This window comes from Lepisosteus oculatus, chromosome 9 (genome assembly GCF_040954835.1).
Source record: "Lepisosteus oculatus isolate fLepOcu1 chromosome 9, fLepOcu1.hap2, whole genome shotgun sequence".
Lineage (NCBI taxonomy): Eukaryota > Metazoa > Chordata > Actinopteri > Semionotiformes > Lepisosteidae > Lepisosteus > Lepisosteus oculatus.
In genome coordinates this window covers 35,391,265-35,418,452 of record NC_090704.1, presented here as the reverse complement: position 1 = coordinate 35,418,452, position 27,188 = coordinate 35,391,265, and the positions used below count along the sequence as shown (strand labels likewise).

The 27,188-nt window shown below is 41.3% G+C and overlaps 1 protein-coding gene across 3 annotated transcripts; it reads right to left on the bottom strand.

The window, feature by feature from the left end:
- Positions 1-262: 262 nt before the first annotated feature.
- Positions 263-24,238, bottom strand: ubald2 (UBA-like domain containing 2). Of its 3 annotated transcripts, none has more exons than XM_006635097.3 (3): positions 23,959-24,238; positions 14,869-14,925; positions 263-7,055 (listed from the first exon to the last, which is right to left on the bottom strand). In XM_006635097.3, exons 1-3 carry the CDS (start codon positions 24,076-24,078, stop codon positions 6,729-6,731), a joined length of 504 nt encoding a protein of 167 aa, XP_006635160.1. In that variant the 5' UTR covers positions 24,079-24,238; the 3' UTR covers positions 263-6,728. The 3 variants fall into 3 exon arrangements, with proteins under 3 accessions (XP_006635160.1, XP_015211912.1, XP_015211911.1); XM_015356426.2 differs by having other exon boundaries at positions 24,046-24,238; XM_015356425.2 differs by lacking the exon at positions 14,869-14,925.
- Between the last annotated feature and the right edge of the window lie 2,950 nt (positions 24,239-27,188).

Below are 27,188 nucleotides of genomic sequence, written 5' to 3'. Positions count from 1 at the left end.
CCTCATGGCTTTACGCCTGTACTACCCCACCAGACAGCTGGGGACAAATAGTTGTGTTTAAAAAGTACTATTATCAATCTTGATGAATCTTAATCTCACTGTTGCATTTTCATTACATAACATTGACATACTACCATTATTTTTTAGATCTTACAATGTAGAGGTAAAGAACAGATGAGTATGTACTCTAGAACAGGCTGCTCCAAATGTTTTTGTGTTAGTTATAAACCAATTCCAGACAAAAGCACAAGACACAACATGGTGGTAGCAAATAATACTTTTTTTTTAAATATATAAATACAAATTTCAACAGGGGAAATAAACAGGAAAGAAAAGCAGTTTGTCCTTTTATACAAAAGAATTTTGGCCTCATTATTACACTTTTGTTACTCCCTCGTACTGTACAAACTGGGACAATCATTGGGACATCTGACAGAAAGCCATCACTGACAACATTATTACAGCTGCAGATGTAGTGCACCCAGTGGTCACTGGGATAAAAGGTCCAGAGCCATCTAAACAGCATTTAATCACAATTCTGAGATAAGGCCAGTTACTTTAACTTAATCCTAGTCAAGCTTAAAGTGTGCATATTTTGCCAGCTGGGACAGAATGTTCGAAAGGAAAAGTCACTATACAGCTCAATCAGCTGACTTATACATACAAATCTACAAAATGTTGGTAAATGTGATTTGATGGAAAACTAAAATCTGTGTGGTGACTGATCTGAAATAAGTATGCTACAGTCTTCGGCATTCACACCCTGCTAGAATTTGTAGTCAGTGTGATCAACATATTTTAACATACAGTATACTCTTGGTTGCAGGTTCAAAGGGTCATCGCTGGAGTCCGAAGGGTACTAGGGCCTGACATAGGGGGGTATCAAGTTTAGGATTACACAACTGAGTCATAACACTGATCCAACACTTCACCAGAGATCTCTGTTCCTGAGATATAAACAATTACATTGTAAAAAAAAAAAACATTTTGAAGGCAGAACATTTTTGATATTCTATTCCAATTAGTGGAAAGAAAGCAATTATAGTAATGAATGAAAGCTTAACCCTTTTGACCCAAACATTTGACTTTTGTTTCAAAATGTTAATTTAGCAATTATACAGCTCTACAGTAGGCACCTCATCTATTACAGAATTCTCGAAAACAATTTCCACAGCATTTGTAGCCACTTCAAATTGTGTAATGTTACTCATAAGCAACAAAAAATGCATTTTCTAATGTTTTTAAAGCCTGTAGACACAACATATGCAACTGAACACGTTTCTTAGCCCACATATTTCAAAAGTGTACAGAAGTCACATGGCGGTTATGTTTAACTTTCCACAATCAGCTGTAGTGTGAATGCACCATATTATCAGGGTTATCTAAACTTGGTTCCGGACACAACTCTCCATTATGCATTACAGACCATTAGTCATCAATTTTCAACAACATTGAACTATTGTAGTAATCATGTTGGGAAAAGTCACAAAATGTTTTCATGTGCAGTGATGTACTGGTAAGTCTATGACAAGAACCCATTATGTGGAGTGGATAAACATACTGCAAATACTAATTTTTAACTTTATAACATCTACAATTTTTCTGAACTGAAAGGTTGGAGAATTCTCACCTAAACCGATACTCCAGATTACCATTCTTCTACTATTATAAAATTGACCACTGAGATTTCAGAAAATTCGTCCAAACTGTGTCCAATTTTGTGACATATGGCGACACTACCTCGTTGAACTGACACTCAATCACCAAATTTCTAAAGGGGTTATTGTCAAAAAGACTTTGTTTGATCTGGCATTGCAGAGGTCTACAGAGGTAACTGGGGTGTGAAACGGAGAAACGTGATAAAGACAAAGTGCTACACTACGGTGTGTCAACCAAACAGAATTGGTACTGGCCTTCTTCTAAGTGTGAACCTACATTAGTTCTCAAGAAAAGTACTGAAACTGAAATATTCCTTGCCTTGCTGCTGAGGTTCTGACCTACAGTATATATAGTTGGCATAGCTGAACACCTGATGGTTTGCTCTGGCTCTTAAAAGATTTCAAGAACAGTGGCCATTGCTGGAGCCAGGCCTGCTCTTACACCTGCAGTGTTCAGCCAATCATTCACCTGGGAACTGAAGTGCCAGTGTTCAGGCAGCTTTTCAGGGTATAGAGCATCAGGCTCCCTCACTCACTCTTGTAGCTGTTTAAGTAACAATCCTGTAATTTCTCTCCAACATGACCATCCTGACAACTTTTTACAGATGCCGTAAGAGTTTCCCAGGATCTGTTGTGATGCTAATGTTTGGTAGACTGAGGCACTCTTAAGTCCATCAATTCCACATTCTGGAAATTTTCTGGAAATTCTCAAACAAATCCATAAGTTTGTTTTTTCTCTTAAAGCGCAATGGATCGTCACTGCAGTGTTGGCAGCTCAGGGAGAAACAATGGACGCTATGTGTTGTTTTTTTGTTGGTTTTCACCCCCTCTTCTGTATGGGGGTCAAAGGTGACGGGAGGGAAACATGCCCTGGACCCATTACTGTAAACCTACTGAGACAAAGTTCAGGTGTTAAAAACACTGAGAGGATGCCACTGCAGAAAAAAAACAGGACTGTTCAACAGCTCAGGGTAAGAATTAGAACACGTTTCAAAACCTTCTTATCAACTCTTTTAACCATTTAAATTCATTTATTGTATATTAAATAGTAATAATCTGGGCTTGAAAGACATTTCAAGAGGATATTTTCCCCCCCCCAACAATTTCCTTCACAATACCTCTAAAAATATATCAGAAGTATTTCAATAATCTCTATTTCAATTTTCTCTGCCAATATAGCTATAAAATGCAAATGTTGTTAGAAACAAAATCATAACCTAGATTTTTTTTGCACTGAGATGGAAAAAAGCCTCAACTACCATTTTCATGAGCTGACTGAATAATACATTATTGCTGAGGCTCTGTCCAAGACTTGTCAACTGGCTTGAATGGAAGAGAATGGAGCACTGTCTCCGGACAACGGTGTATAGGACTGATGACTTAATGACTTTCACATGTACACCTCAACACCAGGAGCTCAGGGCAGCAAAAAACTGGGAGGAAACTGGAAACTGTTGCACAAAGCTAGGATACCTGAATCAATCATCAATCGGAGAGTTTGTGCCCCTGCCAAAATAAAAATAACTACTTCCAAGCAGTGTTGAAGCTACAGTATTGTCATTCAAACCATCTGTTAAAACTCAAGACAGATGCATCATGTAGTTTTATAAAAAAAAAACACATCAACACATCTCCCTGTTCCAAAAGCAATCAACAAAAAAGATCACTTTCTCAAAGACTTGTACAAAGTGACTTTGTGGACAGGAGAAATAAATGCTTGTCTCTGGCGGCAGACAGTTTTCACACAGAGGACCGTGAAAGGAGTCTTCTGGACAGTGCTGGTGATGGTCTCCGAGTCACATGGCAGTGTGTCCTGCTCTTAGAAATCCACACGTTTCAAAGTGATCTCTTGATGAGGTCCATTCCAAATACCCACATTCCAAATACCCACGGGACTCCAAAACACCAAAAAAAATAAGAAAAACATCCTCCAGACCAAGGGCATTCAATTCAGGACTTGGAAGGTCAGAGTGTTCATAGGCTTTCATTTCAGCTTGCCTCTTAAGAACCTACAGTAACTCAGCTTGCTGTTAACCTAAACTAGACCAGTTTAACAACTGCGTGCGGTGCTTTGGGTACCAAGGCTTTAAAGAGCTCTAGAATACCTGTAGACATACTGGCCCTTCAGGACCATTAGATATTGTATTAAGAATCTCCAGAACAACTGTGCTGAAACACAGATGCACAAACATGTTTGCGAAAGGATATTGTAACGTTTATATGGTTCCTTAAAAAACTGAAAACTCTGAATTTCTCCATCAACATTTTTGGAGATGACAAGTTAGGTCTCGTCTTACTATCTCCAATTCTCACTTAGTCAAGACTAAACTATTCAGGTTATCTGGTAATCTAACAAAAAGTTGTCATAAAAGTTCCATTTCATCCTGGCTTAGGTTTTCCCAAACATCAACAAATGTGTTTCAGAAACAATCAATAATCCAGATATTACAGCAGTGAAACCACTGGTTACTTCACAGCAATTTGATCCACTGCAAGCTGTAGGTTCTTGCACAAATAGCTCTTAAAAAGCAAAATAGCCAATGTTGTTACAGTTCGCCCTGCAATCTCTTAGATCCTGGGTCCTTGGCTTCAGGAATTCGTGTGAATTGCATGAATCTGCATGCATTTCCTACGTTCACAAAGCTTTCTGACAGCTGCTCCAATTGTCTCCTGCCTCCTAATCATATGCTGGCCACTCTACTTTGCCCCTTACTGCCAGGGTCCTCCAATGGACTGGTGCCCCTTCCAGCAGGGGATCAATTGTGTACACTATGGATCTGGGTGGCTGGATGTGACTAATGGAAATATTGCAATTTCCAAAGCAGCTTGGTAAACTCAAAGTTTTACCCAGTGGTATCATTTTTTCATGTTAGCTAATTCAGGTACTACACAGTGACTGAGAAATCCCCCAAAACTGTGACTTTAAACTGGCTAACCACTAATCAAAAATACTGGAAATGTAAAACTAAAAGCTCACACTACTGCTTTCTGGACAGAATTACCAAACCGGCTCTGGTTTACTGCCAAGAAGAGGAACTTCATACATCTGTTCCTGCAAATTTACCCAAAATACAGTAAGAAGCTGGAAACAACCAGCACTTTGTATTCAAGTATCAAAGACTCAACATTTAAACCTGAAGTGGATCAAAGTGCTGCAATCAAATGTTTTCCTCCGCTTCAATGATATCGACAGAAATGTTTTAAAGGGAAGTGATGTCACACCAGTGCTCAACACCCACTTTCATTGCATCTTTCCTACAGATTTGTACGCTTGACAGTCTCATGTCAAAGGAGATCAACCACAGATTTGCAAATATTTTGACATATTGGGAAGCTTTATGTCATCTTTCAAATCTAAATCTTTTCCCCATCACTCTATTTCATGCTATGCAGCCCTCCAGGCAAATATAACTGGTTATAAAGAGTCTGTATGGCTTGGGAGTGTTGCTGGAGGCCTGTAATGCTCAGGTCCCTGAAACAGTGTAAGCTGTCTCTTGAACCTGTCTTCACACTCTTCAGACCAGTGAAATGTACCTGGCTTTAGTGTCTTTCAGCATCACAGCAGTTAAGATAAGAAAACAAACCATTTTCAGTGCGTATTTACCACCAATCAGAGGTAGATGCAGTGCAGGATATTGTGCTGATTCTGGTAAGAAACAAAGGTTTGTATTATTGAAAACCAGAAATCCATAGAGATTCCCTTAACAGACATCAACCCCCCTTCGTCAAAACATTTGCAAACTAGGTTTAGAAACGGGCATTTTCCATTCGAGCACAGTGACTTGACTCTTCTATTTGATCACTTAATTCGTTACCCAGGGTTGCACAGTGTCAAACCACCACACAGATTGCAACCATTAGTTTCAACTGTTTCAAGATTTATCCATTTAAAAAACTTAAATGTACATGAATGATCCTTTCCGGCATGCAGCCTGCTGGGGTAATTACCACAACCAGCCACAACACCACAGGAAACTCCACTGGTAACTAAAAAGACGCAAGTTCTGAATCATATGGATGCTGGTGCAGAACAACCAATGTGTTAATTACAGCTGCCGATCCTTGATGCAGTTTAAAAGGTGTTCCTGTGTCCATTGAGTTCATGTCATTTTATCATTCAAACTGTAATTTTCTATACAGAAGGAACATGGTTTGTAGAATCCTTTTAGTCATAAGCTTTAATAAAGCAGATTTTCATGGGGTATGGGGATGTCAGAATGTCCACTGATTCGTTCAACAATGGAACTTTAATAGTGGCTTCATATTCTTATTGCTTCCAGCACAATGACGTGACGAACACAACAGTGGTCCAAAACTTCTTTACTGCGTGTAGATCCTGATGTTCAGATGGATGACACTGACAGAACAAGGGTCCCGAAGACCCCCATCATGATTGAGACTCATTTTTCAGACAGGGGCAGTGCGCGTTACACACCTGTAGGTATAGAGCTTGTGTGGGCACTCGGGGAAAAGAACTGGCATCCTACCTTGTCGTTTTCCAGCTACTTACAGGGGCTGCTGCAACAACTTCAAGGGAAGCAATTAAGACTTGTCCTCATCTTTCCAGAGGGGTGGAGAGAGAAGGAAGATTAATACAACAAACAGGAGCTTTCCGCCTGTTTTCCTGGATGCTGGTCGTGGCTGAAAAGACGGATGTTATCCTGGCGAAGCTTGGTGTGAAATCCTGAAGACTTTTTGCAACGGAAAGAAAAAGAAACTGATGACCAATGGGGAGAGAAAACAACAGTCCCCATCCAAGCACTTGAGTGCCATTTTGTGTCTTCGGAAGAGATGAAAACATTCCAGTGCTTTGTCTCTGTCTTCTCTAATTCCAGCCCCCAAACCTTTCGAGGAGAAGAATTACATGTCTACTTCCTATCATCTCTTTTTTGTTAGTGGTTCTCTCCCCTGGCTTGGGTACTTTGCCGTACATCAATATGCACACACACGAGAAAAAAAAAAGGTCTTCAAAAGACAACAGTTCTGTCATTATTATTAAAAAAAAAGGAAAAAGTAAAGAACGAGAAAGGTACCACTCCCCTCCCAGATGTGTCCACCCTCCCAAGAGTCTCATCTCTGCCCGTGCAGGGCGGGCACCACTGGTGTCTGCTGGGCACTGCTGGGCTGGGATACGGGCGGCCACATGGGCGTCTGGTGGTGAAGGTGGTGGTGCAGGTGGTGGCTGGTGGGGGAGGAAGGCGGCAGCCAGCCGGGCTGGTGGCTGGGAGGCGAGGAGGCCCAGAAGGAGCCAAAGCCAGCGGGGGGCGAGCAGGCCATGGAGCCCGGGACAGGGCTGCTGTTGCCGTGCATGCTGTCCGAGGCCCGCAGCTTGGAGAACATCGTGATGGCGTCCGGGAAGTTGGGCGGGGTGGCCGGCGTGTTGCGTGGAGTGCACATCTAAATGGAGACGAGGAAGAGGCGAAAAAAAAATCATTTCTTTTCAAGAATCCTGCACACGGGAAACAACAGCATCTGCATCATCCTGTGCTGCATTTTATAGTCCACTTGAAAATCATACACACCTTAAGGCAAAGCTTTGATTCACCCCCCACTTTGGCAAAATCTCTATCGACACCGAGACAAAATGGAGGACAAGACATTCTGTATTACTGAGAGCTCTCCACCTAACCTGGGAGACAATGACCAAATTAAAAATTAAAAAGTTAAATTACCATTCAGCTGTAAATGTGCACATGTACCAGGAAACAGCTGACAAAATTTAGAGTCAGAAAAAACGTTGAATTATAAAGGCTATATCAGTATTAAGAACGTGAACACAAGGGGGGGTGAGATAATTCTGAGAATTGGGGAAAAAACTAAAAAATACAGTTACCTTTCCTTTCGCTTTACAGGGTCATGTTTAGCGCATTTAATTCCAAACACCGCTTTGCAAAGAGAACAGCAGAGCAGAGAGAGCACTGTTCAACAACACCTAGATCACAGCTCGTATATAGCTTTTAGTTCTGATTTCTCCATCAGAAAAATAAAGTCAACTTCATGTTATAATATTATTAACTTAGGAGGACAGCTTGGTAGTGCAGTGGCTAGCATTGCTGCCACAGAGCGCTGGGGCTCCGGGTTCAATTATGGACCTTCTGTTAACTCAGATTCTATGTTCTCCTCATGTTTCCTCTCACATACCGGTAGGTTAACTGGCCCTGAAGTGAGTGTGTTCATGTCTGTGATGGACTCGTATCATTTTCTGGGTGTTTCAAGCCCGTTGCTTGCTGGGACAGGTTTTGGCTCCCCCACACCCCTGGATTCGATGAAGCCATTAGGAAATGGATGGATGGATGGATTAACTGTGGAAGCAGGTGTGAATAGAGGACTCTCGGTACATGGCCACGCTGTGAAGGAAATTCATCTCGACGCCGTGATGGAATAGCCGGGTTCGGATGTACTAGATGACTGGGCTGGTCTTGCCATTAAGAATTTCTTCTGTTGTGGCTACAGTAAACACTGGCATGTGCCCTGGCGATCAGTGAAGAGAACGCGCAGGGCTGGCTGGCAGCTGCTCAGGAAGGAGCTTGTTTTTCAAGTGGTATTGGAGGCTTATCTGAAAGCACTAACTATAAATAACACAGCAGTCCATTCCATCACACAGTGTGTAAAAGGTCGGGTCAAGCCTTAAGCACTGAGCAGAAGCGGGCATACCAGTAAATAGGACAAGCCTGAGACAATGGCATGCTTAAGAAAGCACCCTTTCAGGAAGACAAGGTCTCATTTTGAAACGACAAAGGAAGAGAACACTCTAAGCAGGAAAGCACTGCAGAATGCAAGCAACTGAATGGTTGTGGTTTTAATTTAGATCTTAGATTAATAAGTGACGCTGTTTCAACAGCGAATATTAACAGAAGTATACCGTTTCATGAGGTCTTAAGCAGAGCATTTTGTTTAATCAGTGGAATTCTGCTCATGCTTAAATAATATCCTAAATTAAAAGGTACCAAAAAAAAGAAAATAACACTAACACTAAGATTTAATTTCCTGTTCATAATGCCGCCTCCTTGCACAATGTGTGAGAAAGCATTAAAGCTGTGATGTGGGCCAGTCATGTGCCACACTGCTCGGCAACAGCAGTTGACAACACCGCATTAATCCTCAAGGCTGGGTTTCTATTTGTAAGAAAGCAGCTATTAATACTAGTTACAAGAATGAGAGACAATGCACAGGTGCTGGTGACTCAAACATGCCCTCCTGAAAGACTGCAGGGAAACCCCCTATGGCACCCTCACCCTGCTCTAGCAGTGTGCTGTGAAAGGGTGCAGAGCTGGAGACTCAAAGCACTCTCCAGAAAAAACTGAACTGTTTCTAACAAGAGGTGACCCCAATGGCCTGTGAGCCCTGGTATTGTCCTCTGAAGGCCGATTAATTCACCTGGCACCCGACTTCCACTCGCCAGGTTTGTGGGTTTCAATAAAAACACAGGGCCAGTGGGGCCACATGGGGGCATCCTTAGGGTAACAGGCACATGGGCTAAACTGTTTTGGGGCCTTCCCAACATCGGACACGAGCTAGAGTAGTGGGAAGTGTCCTCTATTGAGGATCTGAAATACGATAACCTTGCATCACACTATTTGAGCACAAAAATAAGCTTCAGCATGCTGTAGCTACAAAACAGAATGTTTCCGCTCCAATTGTCTGAAATATTTCAATTCCTTTTAACAAACGTTTCCACTTAACACATAAAACCTCATCAACAGACATGAATTCTTAATGTTACTTGTGAAACATCTTGCTTGCAGACACACATACACCTGAACTCTTTTCATCAGAAGGGTTTTTCTGATGTGGAATTTTCTTTTGATACCCACAGCGCTGTGGACAGTGGCCCAGCTGTAAGCCTGGCCCTGGCACTCTAGTCAGAAAATGTTTCCAGTTGAACTATAACTTCTTACATACAGGGAAAAAAATTAAATCGTAACAATGTCTAGGATGCTAATTAAGCACAAGAGTTTAAAAAGCTTCTTTTTTTTAATTAGGAAGTTATCTACGTTTTTCTTTAATCTAATGAGAGGCTTTTGAGCATAGCCCATATCAATATGTACAGTGTAATAAGAATTTATTAACCAAAAAGTAGTGAAGATGAACTCGACTGAAGAGCGCAAAGACTTTTGTCTTAACCTGCAGGTGTTAATATACATGTGCAAAGGGAAAATGAATTTTCCAATGGAAACACCAAGATGTTGATAGAGGTCATGCCATATGAAATCAAACAACTGTTGACTAATTACTTTTGAAAATTACTACAGGAGACAGAGGTGCTCAAAGTTAAACCTACCTGTGATACACGAAGTATTGGATTTAAAGGTTACAAAATGAGTTACAAAATGAGTGAAATGAGGTCATTTTGACCACTGACCTCAATTATCTCATAACACAACCTCAGGTTAGTTCATTTTACACAGGCTTATTGAGTGAGGTCAAAAACAGACGGTTTGTTTTTATACATATTGACCCTACATGCCTCTGTAAAAGTGTCCTATTATGAGAACTGACACTGTTGAGCTGTCAGTGCTTCCTCAATAGCATACAAAATATAATTCAGACATCCATCCATCCCGATAGCCGAAGTGGGCAGGCAATATAGTGGTCTATAAACCTAAACCTTGGACAGGCCACCAGTCCATGGCAGGTCACACTCACTCATAAGGGAACAACTAAGAGTCGCCAATCATCCTAGACAGCTTGTGCGCTAGACCATGGGAGGAAAGCATAGCATGCAAACTCCACACAGAAGGCAGCCCAAATGGGAATAGAAACCATGACTCAACAGCAGTGGGGCAGTAACGCTAACTGACGCACTACAGCGCCATCCAATTTACAGTCATGTTGTAGATAATTTTAAATAAAATATCTTTCATGTAATCTACCTTGTGTTCTGTATGCCCCCATTTACTGAAAGGACAAGAGACAGGCTCAACAGCAACCAAAAATCTCACTTATTCATTTGGTCAAGCCAACACATAACAAGGATCGGGGTCTGTTGATGTTTTGTTCATTACCGTTTGCGATTTGCCCTTGAACAGTACAAAATAACCACCTCGGCACTGCACCTGACTTCAGTGCACATACACAGGACCAATCTGATAAGAGCTTCTTTGTGGTATGCTTGGAGTAAGTAGCTCAATGTGTCACTAAGCCTAGCCCAGTACAGAGAGCTCATGTTCTCTTTGTGGCCATTTCTTTATCGCATCCTGTCAGATAATCCTTTAAACCTGACTGTGCACGTCCTCTGCCCTCATCCCTCACAGCTTTTGCGAGGCAGACAAGACTTTCCTGCATTTTGCAGATCCTTCTAAGGAATCCTTAAGGAAGTGGAATGGGAAGGAATATATACACCAACATAAGAAATCTTTTAAATGTTATGTATTTTATATTTTGGAAGCTAATAACCTTTTGGTCTTCTTCTTGAAAGAAGTCAGGGTTATCAACAATATAGCTGGCTAGCTTGTTCCAGACTCCAACAACCCTCAGCGTAAAACACTGTGTCCTTTTTTCAATTTTGAAATCATGTTCCCACAATTTCCGCTTGAGTTCCGCTTTTCTGTTTCACTGCAGACTCCGCAAGGGTAATTTTGCCTTTGATTTTGAATGCCTGAATCGGGGGTAGATTACCCCTGGAGGTAAGAGGACACATAAATATTTTAGAAAATGAAAGCACAGAAAATTGCTAACCAATGCGTTCCTCTCAATCAAACTGCAAAATGGGCTCTTGCCACACCATTCTGCAATCACAGAAAACGAGTCTTCCTATTGTTTCAGGAATACTGCCATTAGCATGTGACAAGGATAATGATACAGTATCTATGTGTATTATAATGACATTACAATACAGCTACATACTGTACACAGTAAGTAACCAAAGGACTTCTATGTGAGGTAAATGTCTCTGAGATCTGATGGATTGATGACGTGAAACATTCATTGGCTGAGATGAGAAGTGAAATGCAGTCCACCTTATTATGAAACTAGGGTCTGGAGAGACGATTTAAAACACACTGATTGCAACACTGGCATCTGTGTTGGCGAGTCTGTTACTGCTTGCCACACATTTGGCCTCACAAAAAGTACATCCGTCTGATATGACGTGGCCTTCATTCACTAAAGTGGTGCACGCACTTTGAAGTTAGAATGGAAAACGGTTGATATTACTGTTGTCCAATAACACATGGAGGAGTGGTCACACACAGGAACTAACAAGTCACCCCTGTGACTGGTAACACTGCGCTAGAATGACTTGAAAGGTATCTGATCCAGTCAAGTGTCTACGGCACTAGTTTAAGGGAAACTAGTTTTAGTTTTTGCAATCTGCATCCGTTTTAAATATTCTATCAAAATAACTTCTGTCACTGGAAATTTATAAGAGTTCATTCTTAATATTTTAGGTAATTAATTATAATTAATAATTGCTTACACTTATATAGCGCTTTTCTGGACACTCCACTCAAAGCGCTTTACGGGTAATGGGGTCTCCCCTCCACCACCACCAATAGGTAAGATACTCATTCTACAGGAAATTGTTTAAAAAGTGTATCCTTCGAGGGAAAGCTGATGACAATGCAAGAGCATGTCCAATCCAGATGGAACTCTATGCATAAGCTTAGCCACTGTTTTCCTAATCTGGGATTCATTTAAAGAAGAAATCCCCCTGAACAACAGATTGGTGCTCTCTGTATGGCCAATGCAATATAAAGGTCTTTTACGCCTGAAGCAATAGGGGAGCACGAATCAGCCCCGGTTTTCTGCTTCATTCGCAAGCTGTGCTCTGCCGCACTCGGCCTGCATGGCCACAGAGCCTCCAGCTACCTTTCACACTCAATCCGTCTCTGACATTATTAGAGGTCTGGGCTGAACCCCCCCCCCACTCCCCACCCCCCTCAGCAAAGCAGCCTGTAAACCGCAGGCTTTTATTTCACTCCCCATAAGTGGGCAGCCCCCCCCCCCGAACCCCCACTTTTCTCTGAAACCCTTTCCCCAGATCTCCTGTCCCGGGAGCCGCAGCGCATGTCACAAGACTGCTCCGCTTGCACACAGGGGAAAGCTGGCAGCAGACACATTCTTCCACTGCCCTGCCCCCCTCAAGCTCCCTCCAGTGGTATGATGTAATGGCTGCACCCAAAACAAAAACAAACCAGGCTTGCACTAACCTGCACACACACGCACACTCATGTGTACATCCGGCTGCCAACTTTTTCAATGTTTCCTCTCAGCAAAGACTCTCGCTGTTAAAAACTCTATTGTCCTCTCAGTCCCTGTGCTCGGTATTATCCAGCTGCAACTTTATGTAGACTCCTTTTTTGAATAAATCAGCCTTTGTGCTTTTCAGTTTTCTTAAGCACTGCGTTTTGGTGTTCACCTATTTGTTTTTTTGGGTTTTGTTTGGAACAGTGTGTTGTAACATAACCAGTATATCCTTCTGCTAGGGGTGAGGGACAAGATTTTCCAAGAGTGTTGTTGTGTGACCATACAGCTAGAAGACTGTTTGGACTGCTTTAAGTGTTAGATTTACAGATGAGAGGACATTTCATCATTTTACCAATTCAGAAAATAGTTCCAAATATTTTCATATTCGTATAATTTATGAAATGATGAAAAATATTTTGGTTTTTAACAAGGAAAACTAAAGAAACACTCATTTAATATATACATTGGGTTAAATCCTGTGGTCACAGACAATAATATGATATACAATAATCCATAACATAATGAGAGACTAAGATTACAAATAAAAGCAGACAATTCACAATAGAAACTTGCTCACTAGTGAATGTGACCATTTCTGAAACTCTTCATTCCTGGTCATAATTTTGGCTTTGATTTGACTGGAAGATCAATTAGACTGCAAGATTTGCTTCTTGGAAATGACTAAACATTTCAAGCAGCTGTCCACTTCCAGAGCTGGAATAACAGAACTTTCTTCAAAGTGGCACAGCTAAATCCCTACAAATCTAACCACAGCAGGAAGTTGCTGTGGGCTGAGAGGAAGAGGGACACTTTTAGGATGCTGGCAGCTATGTTTTAAAATACCATTATTTTGACAAATACATATTTAATATACTTATATCACAACAAATCCCATTGGTTCCAATACTCATTTGTCACACATTTGGAAGTATTCCTGAAGTTAAAGTGGGGTGATATGTCAGGTGGTACACTGCAAAGGAACAAACAGTAAATTAAATTTGACTGTTTAAAATAATTAAAAACAGTCAAATCCTACTTAATGTTTGACAAATTTCCAGGAGCAGTTTGAAATCCATATCATTTCCACAACAATTCAAGTCCCAACTATGAACTTGGGGACCTTGCTTTGCTCTTAAGAAAGAAACAAACAGAAAAACAAATACCCATCAAAGCACATATACACAGACAAACCCAGGCACTCTGGGCTGTGCCTTCTGAGTTCAAGAAAAAAAACAAGCAGGGAAAGAAAAATCTCTTCCACATGCAGTCTCATGCAGATACCCATTAACAACGTTCACTCAAAATAGAGCCACTCCATTCAGGTCTCTTCAACAAGCACAGCAGACCAAGGTCAAACTCTATGGGACAGGAGCCTCCACACAACCCAAGAAACACGACACGCATGTGGACTACAAAGAGCTTCTTTGATTATTTTTACAATAACCCCTCTCCTCCCAAATTTCTAATTGCCAAGTGTTAATCCACTCGGCCATCCTGGGTGAACGTTGCTGCAGGCATGGATGTACTGCTTTATGACGAATTTATGCTGAACATGTGAAGAATGTCTGTAAAAAAAACATTTTGCACTACTGCTTAGTAAGCCTATTTTAAAGCAAAAATAATGTATCTAATTCTTAACAAATATCTGTAAATGCACAGACTATTGACAGGTCAAGGTACGTGCACTGATAGAAAAATCTGTAAGTGCACGTAACCTTTGGTCAATAAGAAACAGGTATTAGTTATAATGCAAGGAAGACTGGAAAAGCACCTGAACGTTTTTCCCCCCTTACTTTCCAGAGCACCACATATAAATGAACTTTGGGCCAGATTTAATTTCAGTGCCGTGACAGAACACTAACACAGTTCGAGCATTGTGTTAGTTTCTTTCTCCTTTCTTCCTTGTGTTCTGTTAGGCTATTAAAAATGCTTCCAAATGAACTGCGAGATTAAAAGTCATCACAGGAGGCGATGAGGGATAACAGTTTTTTTTTTTAAGAGAGCAGCGATAAAATTAACTTACCATCTGAGGGTGGTGACTGGGAACATTAGCTTCTTGGAAAAAGGAGCTTAGTGCCGTCTAAATAAAAGAGAGGATAATTTGCATTAAAAAGCAGCAGACAGCTTAGGAATCCTTTACATACCAAAATATGTAAATGAGCTAAGGTTTTGTTACCTCAGAAATGTTGTGCACAGCCCCAATAAAATGTCTAGACTGTGAAAAGGACTGTACCTCAAAAGTAAACTGGAAGGAGCGTGCAACAGAAAATGTCTTTCCTGCTGCATTTCTAGCAAGTTGCTTTTAAAGTAGCTCTTGATTTCTTCAACTCTTTCTTCAGCTACAGATCCACGCAGCTTGGAAACCACGGCATTTCATTATCAAGGGAAAAATATGATCAATAAAAAGCCAGGAGGCTACTTTTACTTTTCAACACCGTGCTGTGCTTTACACATCTAAATCGGTACACCATGAGCACCTCTAAGACATTTGAAGAATAACGAAAATAGACCTAATACACTGTTTCTTCAGAAATCAATTTTATTTGCTGTAGAGGGATGGACAAGTATAAATTTAGAAAGATTTTTTTTTAAAGGCAAGTTGCACAGGTCTCTGCAAATATCAACACTTTCCTCTACTGTTTGTCAACAAAGCAGCACCGCAGCAAAGGACACTGGGACTGCCTGCTTCACAAACGTGACACACATATCAACTGCTCTTCTGGGATGTATTGTCTCTGTCCCTAGGGCTGCCTGGCTTACATCCTCCCTGCGCGACAGCCTCCTCCTTATCAAAGAGGAACACATGGTCCTGCATGTTAACTGCTGGTTACAAGAAGAAATTACATTTCCTGTGACACCCACACACTGGATCACAGCACCAGACAATCGTTTTTACCTCTGTCTTCAATCACAGAGGTTCCTAACAACAAAGCCACTCAAGTGCATCAGGAGAAGTAGAAACATTCCCGTCAGTAAAGCCTGATGCTACTCTCACACCCCAGCATGGATTTACTCCTGCTTTGTCAAATATGTTGTTCGCAGGGGCTACATTGTTTCTATTAAACATCTGCCATAGGGACAGGCTTCAAAAAACACCACACTGATTTTCTGCTTGTTTGGAAATGAACACAAAAATATGTTGTGCTGACAAACCTAAGTATGTTCTGTCTCAAACGAAGGGTAAATGATGGGAACTTATTTTTAGACTGAACAAACAGTACACACATGGGACAGTGCCTATGGCAATTGCGTAGTTGTGCCCCTTTCGAAGAATGATGCAACTGGCTTGCAACTGTGGCCTGTCTGTGCTGCACATAAGAGTGCGCTGTGAGAAAGAGAGATCTGCTGGATGTGCCCAGATCTCTCTCTTTTCCTATCCAAGGAGCAACTGAGCATTGTGCAACATGCTCTGATTCATTTTATTCAGATCACAAGTTTGTTTTTATTAATCAATATCGGGTTTCATAAAAGCCACTGGCTGTTTTCCCCCCCAACAGAGGTAACCTACACTCATCAGCGTCTATTGTCATGATCAATTTAGCATCAGCAGAGAGAACTGGCAGACACTCCTCCTTAAAGACTGCAGTCCAAGATCCTTATTCACAGTGACTGCTGAACACTTTAGTCCTGGGAAAGCGCTAGTTATAGATGACCAATGAAACTTCACTGGACCAGAGTTGGCAAATCCTGCTCTATATTATGTGCCATATCTCAATGAGAAAAGAATGGCAAACAAGGTTTAAAACGTACCAATGACTTCAACAGGCCTTTTTTCCCCAGTGACAATTTTTTTACACTTAAAAAAAAAAACATGTTGTGCATTATGCATACAGTATGTGGATCTTTTTAGTAATCAACTATTTTACACTGCTATGTGGAAATTCAATCCCACAGTAAGGCTCTTCTGCAGTTAGTATTTAATTTCCTCCACCATCTCAGTCATTTCAGTCTTTCATTACTGCAGCAGGCACAACACCTTTAACTAGAGTACTATAATTGGCAGGGCAGTGGAGCTGGCATTTATAGTCCTAGGAAGGTGATCATCTGTTTGATGCTGAAGAACATCCTGTAAACTATAGGTACTAGGATCAGCATTAACCTACTAATCCTCTTCACTCTATTTTGTATATAAGGACAACATATCACTGCCAGTTTCCTGGTTATTTTCTCCTGAGTTGGAAACTGCCCATCAAACCTGTATTTTCAAATCTAAATTTGTCAGATTGGACACAAATCTGGAAAGATATCAATAGGGTAGCTTGAGGACTACTAGGTCTTCTAGTTTTTACTCTTGGTCTATGGTATCAGTAGGGGTTTCTGAAATGAAAGTGTTTTTTTTGTATACACGCAGAAATAATTTAGTAATTCAGAAGAATTTTTTGGCATGTACTCAGGGAAAAATCAGGTTTTATTCACAGAAATAAAAAAAACATTTAATCACAAAGAACAGCTGACTACTCTCTGTCTGAAAGTAGTGACAAGATCGGTACAAAAAGCTCTAGTGGTTTAGCCACCATTCTGCATTGTCCTTTAGTTATAAAAATCTTAAAACACCAACCAATTTCTGAGTGACCTCAATCTGAAAACGTTAAGCACAAGTAAATACTTTTAAAAAGTTTTTTTCCATGATTTAGTTTATATAAAACACACCATAAAAGGATCTTTTAGTACTTGTGTATAAAAGACACAATATTAAGAATCTTTTTGACAAAGGAAACTTTGTAAGATCTGCCATTTCTAAACGAATGTTGACTATTTCCCAGAATCTTGATGCCATACTGATCATACTGATCACACACCTATGTATGTATGTATTTATTTATTTTGTTTGTCTTTTGTTTTATAACTATTCTGATGTCTGTTTTGCTTGTCTTGGGCTGGACTGCTGTAACACATCAATTTCCCTACGGGATTAATAAAGTATTATCTATCATCTAGCTCAGGTGCAATTAATTAACATTTCCATATCACTGCATTTAATGGATGTAAGACTTATCTCACATACACACCTGGAGAAGGCTCCACAGTGGACAAGTTGTGTTTCTTCTCTTTTCAGCATGGAATAAACCTTCACTTATTCCTTTGTAAGACTTATCTACAGGTTTGTTTTTTTGCATAATCTTTTCTACAGCTACAAAAGCTATTTTTACTACCCTTCATTTGAGTGACTGTTGGAAGAAGTTTGTTAAAGGCCTTGTTTTCTTAGGTACATCTCGTAGGATAACATCAGGCCCTAGAGATTTATCTTTAAAGTGCTTTTAGTACATTTAACATTTCAGCCTCTTCTAGTAATCATACTTATATGCACTTTTAACAGACTGAATGTATTTACAAAGAAAACCTGATTCCACTCCATTAAGGTTGGCATATACCAAATCTGTGCTCACACCACTACAAAAAAAATGTAATAAATGGGATAGGGTCTTTAAAAATAGGTCAAAAACAAAATAAATCCTTTGGAGGCATTTCTCCATTACAGTCCACTTTTATTCTACAACACAACCACAAATACTATATTGCACTAAAAAAATAAAACAAACATAGAAACAGTTTTTTATGTGCCTTTTCACCAGGATTATATATCAACTGTTACAACTGAAGACTCTCAACTTAAACACAAGCTCATTAAAGTACTGAGAAGTGGGAAAAATGTAAAATGCAGCTTTGAAAATGAAAAATCAAAGTGATAAATATTACATTGTGTTCCAAGTAGAAAGTGGGTTTACTGCCATCAGTCTCAGTCTTACACATGAACCAGACAACTGTGCGTGCTATTATTAATGTACAGACTTCTGTCCCTGGGCGTACTTTTCAGATTTCACTAGAATTCAGAAGCAAGCCTTCAGTTAAAATCCAGAACTCCTAAATGAATACTTCTGGCTATGTCTTCTTGCTCATTTGGAAATGTACTAAAAAGCTTTCTTCCAAAGTATTTTGCATTTCACAATTGAAAAGATGCACTACATGGTACATAGTCTAAGGCCTGCAGAGAAACATTAATACAGACATTAGACACATTGCTCAGATGGAAAAAGACTGAGGCCTACAGTGGGCTGAGTTGAAAATCCTGATATAGGTAAGAAACCATTTAAAGCTTGAGAAGAAAAGGAAAGGGAGGGGAGAAGGACCTGTGCACCCTGACAGCAGGTAGGATACGCTAATGGTCTCAATATACTTTTTTTTCTAAATGCTTTCTGACAAGACAAAATGTTCTCAGATCACCCGTGTTCATATTTGTGCTTAGGCTCTAAATGAGGAGATAGAGAGAGCCCTGCATCCTGGCATTCACTCAGAATTAGCACCGGATTTCCTGTCCAACCTCTGACATGCAGGAATCCAAAAAAGGGGACCTTCAATAAATAAGTACCACAGAGGTACTCTGTGTTGGTATCGACACAGTGGTATCTGCTCTATACTGACCACCAGAAGACTGTTGCTCCACGAGAACCACCTGGTCCTGAGCTCCAGGTCTCACACATGGGGAGATCTTCATTAAAACAAACTTCCTCACAAATGTGGACCGGCAGCTTCACTTCCCAGTCAGCCCACTGCCACGGTCCAGGTTAGCTTGAACTTCTCAAAATCACCGGGGCCTAAAACTGGGGATACGATATAGTTTGAACGCAAGTTCTGCTCACTCAAACAAGAGGCCTGCGCAAGATGCCATGATTCAAGGACCTAACAAAACACCTGGAAGGATAAAGTGGTCACTGCTTAGATAACACTGTTTCCCTGTTACAAAGTCTTCCAGCAGGAAGATAAAAAAGAGGTATTTTTCCTCACAAAGCATGTACAGACTGCTTAATCCCCTGTGGCATGGTTTTCTAAATCTTCCTAATCAGACATGGAAACAGGGTACGCTTCCAATAAACTCCATCACAATAGAAATCCTAGGAGTGGTTTAGGACTGAGCTTAAATCTTTACTGTCCTTTTCTTGCAACGAAAGGGCACTGCCCACATTTCTGCTGGGCGTTGTCTTTCATTTTTGTTGGGCTTCCACATCCTTGCAACCTCACCCATTATGGGTTTATCGGTATACCGTAGTGAAAGCCAAGAGGTGCAAAGTTCCCTTCAGTGTTAAAATAATCAGACTGACAATAAATGATGGCAACTGCCACAAATGTAATGGAAAATAAATGTAGCTGACTATAGTCTCCCATCCTTATATCAATCTAATACCAAATGCACAATGATGTGTTCTTGACACTTTCGATATAATTAAACAGTGTGTACATTGAAACCAGCTGAATTAGCAGATCTGATGTTGAAGTTAACATTTTACTAAGACTCAGTGTTTTAAGTGACACCTACTGACATCATGCATTTTAAAGAAACCTTTGGAAACAATGAGAGAATCGTTTTACAGTGAAAATGAGGTTATGTCTTCACAAAATTATAAAGCTTCTGTAACAACACTCTTCAGGTTGTTATTCTGAACTCACTTAGTTAATTTATCTTATCTTGAAATTATAACATATAGCTCATTGTTTAAGTTCCTGATCGCTGGGATCTTCAGCCTAACCACAAAATCCTAGCACAATTTAAAAATAGCCAAGATCAGCAAACCATTAGTTTAGCTCAATCCCTGACAGTTAATAAGGAAATACAAGATAGAGACAAATTTAACTCCTAAACACATTCATGGGAAAGAATAGCTTGTTTTTGCCTCCAATAGATACCCCTTTCCTCTACAGCTTCCTCTCTTCAGATTACAATGTGTGTGATGTCGCAAGCTTCTTCGTGCAATGATTTGGGAAGGTACTGCAGCTGAAGGTTTTATTATTGTGTGTTCTTACCCTGTGGAAGATTTGTACTAAAATAAGGTAAAGAAACATGTAAAGAAACAACATTTCGGCAGTCAAATCCATCTCTGAAATGGACACACCTGCCTTCTCTTACACTCCGGACATTGCTGTCCTGGTCCTGCGCCGGACAGCGGTCACCTGACCGCCACAACATGTCCCACACGGCTGCAGCCCTCTTCAAAACAAAACCAATAAAACCGGGGCTTGGAATGTGAGGTGGAACAGCTGGAGGATAGTGTGTCTTTAGCAGGTTTGCTCTTACTTGCCCAGGCCTAAATATAGCGTCTCGCATTCTTCCGGCCGTGGCTGGGTTAGTGCCGCGAGATGCTCGCTGCGCCCCCCGGCCCCCCGGCCCCTGCCCTCCGACCTTGCTCGAAGGCAGAAGACACCCTCCGAGGGGACCGCTTGCCATTCCAGGCTGATCTCTCGGGAAAGGGGCTCCTCTAAATGGTGGCGCAGCAAGCTTTAAAAGCTACACCTCTCCTCGGCGAGAAACGGTGTGAAAGAGCGGAGAGGAGCGCGTTCAACTGCTCGCTGACTGTCCCCATGGCGAGACGGAAATACCCCTTCAAGAGCAGAGCTCTGGGGAGCTGACAGGTTTCAGGCAACCTCTTGAAATAAACAAAGGGAATCTGAGAGCTCATGCTCGGGCTGACATTTGCATAGTGACAAGGCGCACGAACCCCCCCCCAACTGTAATTCACAACTGATACTGCCGAGACCACAGGGTGAATTATAGTGGAAACATGCTCTACAACACATCGAGACACTCAAACAAAGACAGGGAGGCAGATCTGTTACACAAGAAACCTCTGTTCTCTGCATTTATCGTATTCTAGCCCTCCCTCTGATAATAAAGAGCCAGTCTCACACATCCTTAGAAACCCCATCACTGTAATTCACTAAACTATTTACAGCACCTTTATTATGGCGTGAAACCCTACATAACCCAGCACAAGACATTTCCAAGTGTTATCTTTCTTTAAAAATCAACGTAAATGCTGTATACAAAGGGCACTAGAGGGTGAAACGTCCTTTATCAGACATCTCACTGGCATATTGTGTTTCTATGGTTTCTCACTTACTGCATCTCTATTTTCACTGAGGCATATCTGACACAAGACATATTTGACATCTCAGTGAAGTTTTTTTTTTTACTGCACAACTCTAAGATTTTACATTGTACAGTTCTCTACTTGACTCACTTTTGTTAATTTAATTTTTGCTAGCAAGCTTTAATTATAAGGCAATCTACTCTGATCAAAACAAAAACCTATCACTTAAACAGGCAGGAAAGTATTAGGGCCTGATGAAGGAATTGTGACAGAAGGGTGATGGCTCCTCTTCATTGCTGTGTGGAAACAAATAGACAACAGCAACTTAAGACTCTTAAATGGTAACTCCTACTAGCTTGAGAATTACACAATCGCCAAACAGACCAGGCCAGCTGTTTAATAGAAGATTTATCTCATAAATATTAGGTTATAATATTTCACTAAAAGCCTCAACAATGCACTTTCTTAATCACCTATCCAACTATAACTGGTATGATTCACACGTATTGCTTCATTGTTGCAAAACTACCGATTTATTTGGGCCAACTGCATTAAACTGCTGAACCTACAAATTTTTGGGGACTACTTCAATTTGTTAATCCAAAACTCTGTGTGATAGACTCCTTTTTTGAATAAGGGCTATATATGTGCTGTGAAACCAATATTTTCAGCTTTTTACAGTGACACAGCTAGTACATTTGTTATGAAATTTAAGAAGTAGTGTCACTCTTGTTTACTAGTGGCAACAGCTTTTACCAGTCATGGTGAGTACCGTTTCCTACACACCCAACAGGCCCTACCAGTTATTGTTGCAGCTCGTTTTTTTTTTTCAGGAATCAGGTGTTCAAATTCTGTCATGAAGTATGTAAACAAAACGAGGCGCTCCTGGACAAACCACCTATCGACAAACTGCCCGATCCCAGTGATAACCACACAGCCTTAGATGTTCCTATTTCATTCACCTGCAAGAACCACCGTGAAATGCTTCGAAAATCACGCTAGGATTGTAGTATAATTTCGGTCCATACAAATAACCTTTAAAAGACTTCCAGAAAGAATCGTTTCTCCAAGACACTAACTGCGATGATGGTATTTATAGCATGGACCGAGCTCGGGAAGATTTCGTACGTGGGTATGCAAGTGTACGAACAAGACTTCTGTTGTTGGCTTGAAATGAATAGCTTACAAGCTACCGCTGTACTGCACTACCGTCCACGAATGTGTGGGATCAAGGGCACACTAAAAATAAACGTACTACAATTCCTGATATCCAGAGCGTCGCGAATCGGTCCTTCCGCCTCTTTCAAAACCCACCCTTTTCCAGTTTCTTTTTATTTCCATTACTTTCAGGGGATTGAGAGGGAGTCCCAGTTCACTTGGGTCTTTTATTTCCAACGGGCTTGTCTCTCCAGAACATCTTAGATGCCTGTGTGGGAATCGCTGCTGCTCTGCAAGCCAAGTCGGGACTTGCTCGATCAACTGATCATTTTAAGACACGTTATTAGCGACCGAAAAGTGTTCTTACAGCCGCCTTCCTGAGGTGCGGTCGCCGTCTGAAGAAACGAAAGCACTGTTTAATATCAACAACAGAACTACCATCTATTGTTAGAGGGAGGCGACTATGATAAACAAATACCAGTACCCTTAAAAAAGGGAAACTACATCTGCCGTCCCCTTCCTCTCTCGTAAAACCAGCCACGGCGTGCTTCCTAACTGCTAATCACTCAGAGGCATGTAAACAAGGAAATGATCGATCGCGGTGTTGCAATATGCCAGGAACAGCCAAAACGAAACATCTTTATTTCTTTAATATTTCAAAGGCGGTTGATTTGAATTGCCTTGAGCTTTCCCGAACAGGTAGATCGCCAATGGGTCACATCAAAGTCCCGTTTGGGGTGGCTTGGTCGAGGCTTAAACTCGCTGGCTATTTCAAGGGGAAATCTTGAAATCGCCGTACGTTCAAGCAGCGTGAGTAAGACACACACACACACTGCACCAAAATCAGAGTATACGGTATATTTTTAACACGAAGGTAACGTGTTGAAAATAAAAACAAATGCCGATCAGAAGCAGAAGCAGAAGCAGCCCCCCCCACACCACAAACCTCGCCTCTTCCGGGCATACATTAGCCCACAACTAATGTCAACGACACAACTTTCATGCTTTGTAAGGTAAAAACCGGTGTAGCTGCCGGTGTAGCGCCCTCCCGCCCCAGCCCTCTCCCCATTACCGTGCGGTCCGACCACACACACCTCGAACTGCCAGTGAGCTGCCTGGAGGAGCTGTTTAGCCTGGTCGGCGGCGCAACCAGCGGTCAAAACAAACTGGTTTATCATCACCTGGTGCCTCAGCTCGTCCATATTCACCGACATCGCAACTTACACTTCGAAGAACGAAAACAAAAACAACAAAAACGCGTAGAAAAAGGCCAGTTAAAAAAAACTGCAAACAAAACAAATGCACTGGTATTCTTCCCCACCGCGATCCTCCCTGCCACTCCGCTTCTCGCCTGAACAGCAGCAACAAAAATATTTTTCAGCGTCACAACCAACAACACGGCAAGTCCTGCGCGCTGATTGGACGGCTGGGAACGGGAGCACACACACTTTGCGATGTTATTGGCTACCGATAACTACGATTCAGTAATGTTCAGGGACATGTGACGTCTGATTGGCCACGGGGGTAGAGAGAGAGGGAGAGAGAGTGAGTTTGTTGAAGACTCACTTCCATTGGTCGTTTTCACGGGAAGGTACTCAACCGGCGGAGTTCATTGGCCGGGTTTTCTAAAAATTTGGGATTGGCAGGTATTTTTTGTTTTGTAAACTCATTGTTGGAATTGGATAATCCGCATTCTGTCGACGTTAGTGCTTCTCTCCGATTGGCCATTGATCGACATTTAAATGTCCGTTACGCCACTCAAATGTCCATTCAGGTAATGAGGGATTTGTGTCTAGAGCTCGCTTTTTCCGCTCGATAGTAAGGCGACGCCTTCCCTTAGTTAGGTTTATTTCCCTTTTTTTCGCTTTTACTTAAAATATATCCTGCATTAACGGGTAGTGGTACGACGTTATTTACAGTTATAATAAAGTGGGATATCCCTTAATTATAGCTTCTCTTGATAGCTTGCTAGCGCCATCACACGAGGATTTTGTTAATAAATACCGAAATGTGTCACCGTAACCCATAAAATTTCAGATGAGGAATTTTAGTCCTAGGGACTAAACGCTGGTGTTAAACGTTTGTGTATTATTTTAACATGTGAGCCCTGTGTGACACCGGCACCCTACACTACAGATCTCAGTTGTGAATTCTGCTGTGTAAATGTTTTCAAGATTGGATTAACTAAAATCCATTAGAGTCCTCCCGACATTTTTGTTAAATACACAAGAACACTTTTTTGGGGTGGGGGGGTTGGAACAATGGTGTTCTTGACAGGATCAACAGAGCATCTTTCAAGTATTTTGGACCACCTTGTGTATAGTCGGCATTGTTGCAAAGTAACTCCAAAAATCCTTGAAACCCTGTCAGAATTGTTATATTTATGCAGTTAAATAAAAACGAATAAAGAGATGCAATATGTAAACGACAGCTTGGGTAATACACATGTAAATCAGGGCTATCAGATACTGTTGCGTGTAGGCACAAACATCTTCTGGCTTAACTGAAGAGGCCTTCAAATGCTTGATATCACACTTGATCTTAGCCAAAAGGCCGAGCAGCAATCCATCAACTGCTGGATGCGTAAAAATTGTGCATTAATTAAGGCCCAGCTCGTTACTGGAATAAAATCAAAGGTCTTATACGTGCTCTCAGGGTCTAGTGGTCAGCATTCCTGCTTCACAGTTCTGGGGCCCTGGGTTCAGTTCCTGAGGTGCTATCTGCGTGGTGTTTGTATGTTCTTCCCTTTTTCCTGTGAGTTTCCTTCGCGTGCTCCAGTTTCCTCCCACAGTCCAAAGACACACTGGTGAGACAATTGGCTTCCGTAAAATGTGCGCTTGTGTGTGCTCTGTGATGGACTGGTGTCCTGTGCAGGGTGTGTCCTGCATATCACCTGTTGCTTGCTGGGATAGGCTCTGATGCCTCTGACCTAGTATGGTTAAAGCGGTTAAGCAATTAAATGGCTGGATAATTTTGCTTTCACTTATAGTCATGCCAAATAAAATCTCAGGCATACAATTTCAGTGTTTGGAATGCCAGGCGAAGACTATACCTTATTGAAACTCTCACCATTAAAAGAGTAGTCTCATCCCCTCCCTCATCAACAGATAGATGATCCACTAGATTCAATGAGTGACTCTGTATCAGTCAGGGACAATATTTCAGCCTGCTTCATCAGTGGTGCATGTGGGCAGACCCCCTTCTGCGAGTGAGGAAAGCTGTGGATAATGGATAATATAATCCTTGAATACTCTTTTCACTCTCTCCAAGGAGGTCTTTCAACAGTTATTAATCTTAGACTGTAAGTGACCTAGTGGCAAGAATCTCTGGACATCAATCTATTGTGCGGATCACAAAAGGCCATACAAAAGAAAGAGGCATAACAATGCTCGTGATCTGTTACAGAAATACAAAGTCTTACATCACCTGCACACCAGAATTGCAGTAGAGGAGGAATTATACTGACTGCACTGAATAAAGTGACAGGCCCGTGAAAGCAGCAGGAGCAGTTTGAACTGACTTTCAGGTCACATCTGACATTAAATCCACATTTTTTTGCAGTCTTTGCAGCCTAATCCCCTTGCAGTTGTCTAGTGGGATTGCCTTCACTGCGATGAATCTAATGGTGTGTGGGACGGAACTCCACATTTCATCCGCTCCACCAGTTTTCAATAGGAGTAAGATCTGGGGATTGTTCTCTTCAGGGAACATGGTGGAAATGTGTCTTCCCCTGCTCAACGCAGCCATGCCTGCCACTTATAGTATAATTATTTGAGTGGGGCAGTCTTAATTCGGGACATCCTGGGACCTTATTTAGTCCATCTATTAGCTATATTGTCCAAATGGTCTCTTCTCAGCTTTTCTTATGTTTTAACATGTTGGTGTGCAAGTGTAAACAATGTATCCATAGTATAGGCCATAGTATCTTCTGGCATCTGCCCAAGCCAAGATATCAGCCACATAATTAATCTAATTAATTAACTGAATTAACTTAATACTTTACTTCGGGCTCTCACAAGTTCTAAAGAACTCGCATCATCGCTCAATAACATTTAAAGATGTCAATTACAAAATACAAAACAAATCTTTGAAAAATGTCTTTAAATAAATGCACGAAATTAACTGTATTAAGTAAGTATTCTAGGTGGAACGTGAATCAGTAAATACATCAGGCTAAATAGGCGACACTGTGGCACCGTGGTTGGTGGGGCCCTGGGTCCAATCCAGATCTGGGGACCTGCTATCAGTGTGGAGTATGCATGTTCTCCCTGTGTTCATTTGGGTGTCCTCTGGGTGCTCCAGTTTCCTCCCACAGTCCAAAGAC

Bases quoted from the DNA above. Each gene is read 5' to 3' on its own strand.
- ubald2 (XM_006635097.3), bottom strand. From the start codon at position 24,078: ATGTCGGTGAATATGGACGAGCTGAGGCACCAGGTGATGATAAACCAG. The intron at 14,926-23,958 runs GTGTGTGTGGTC...TCTTTTATTTAG, and splicing joins CAGCTCACTGGCAGTTCGAG to ACGGCACTAAGCTCCTTTTT. The intron at 7,056-14,868 runs GTAAGTTAATTT...GTCTCCATTTAG, and splicing joins CCAGTCACCACCCTCAGATG to ATGTGCACTCCACGCAACAC.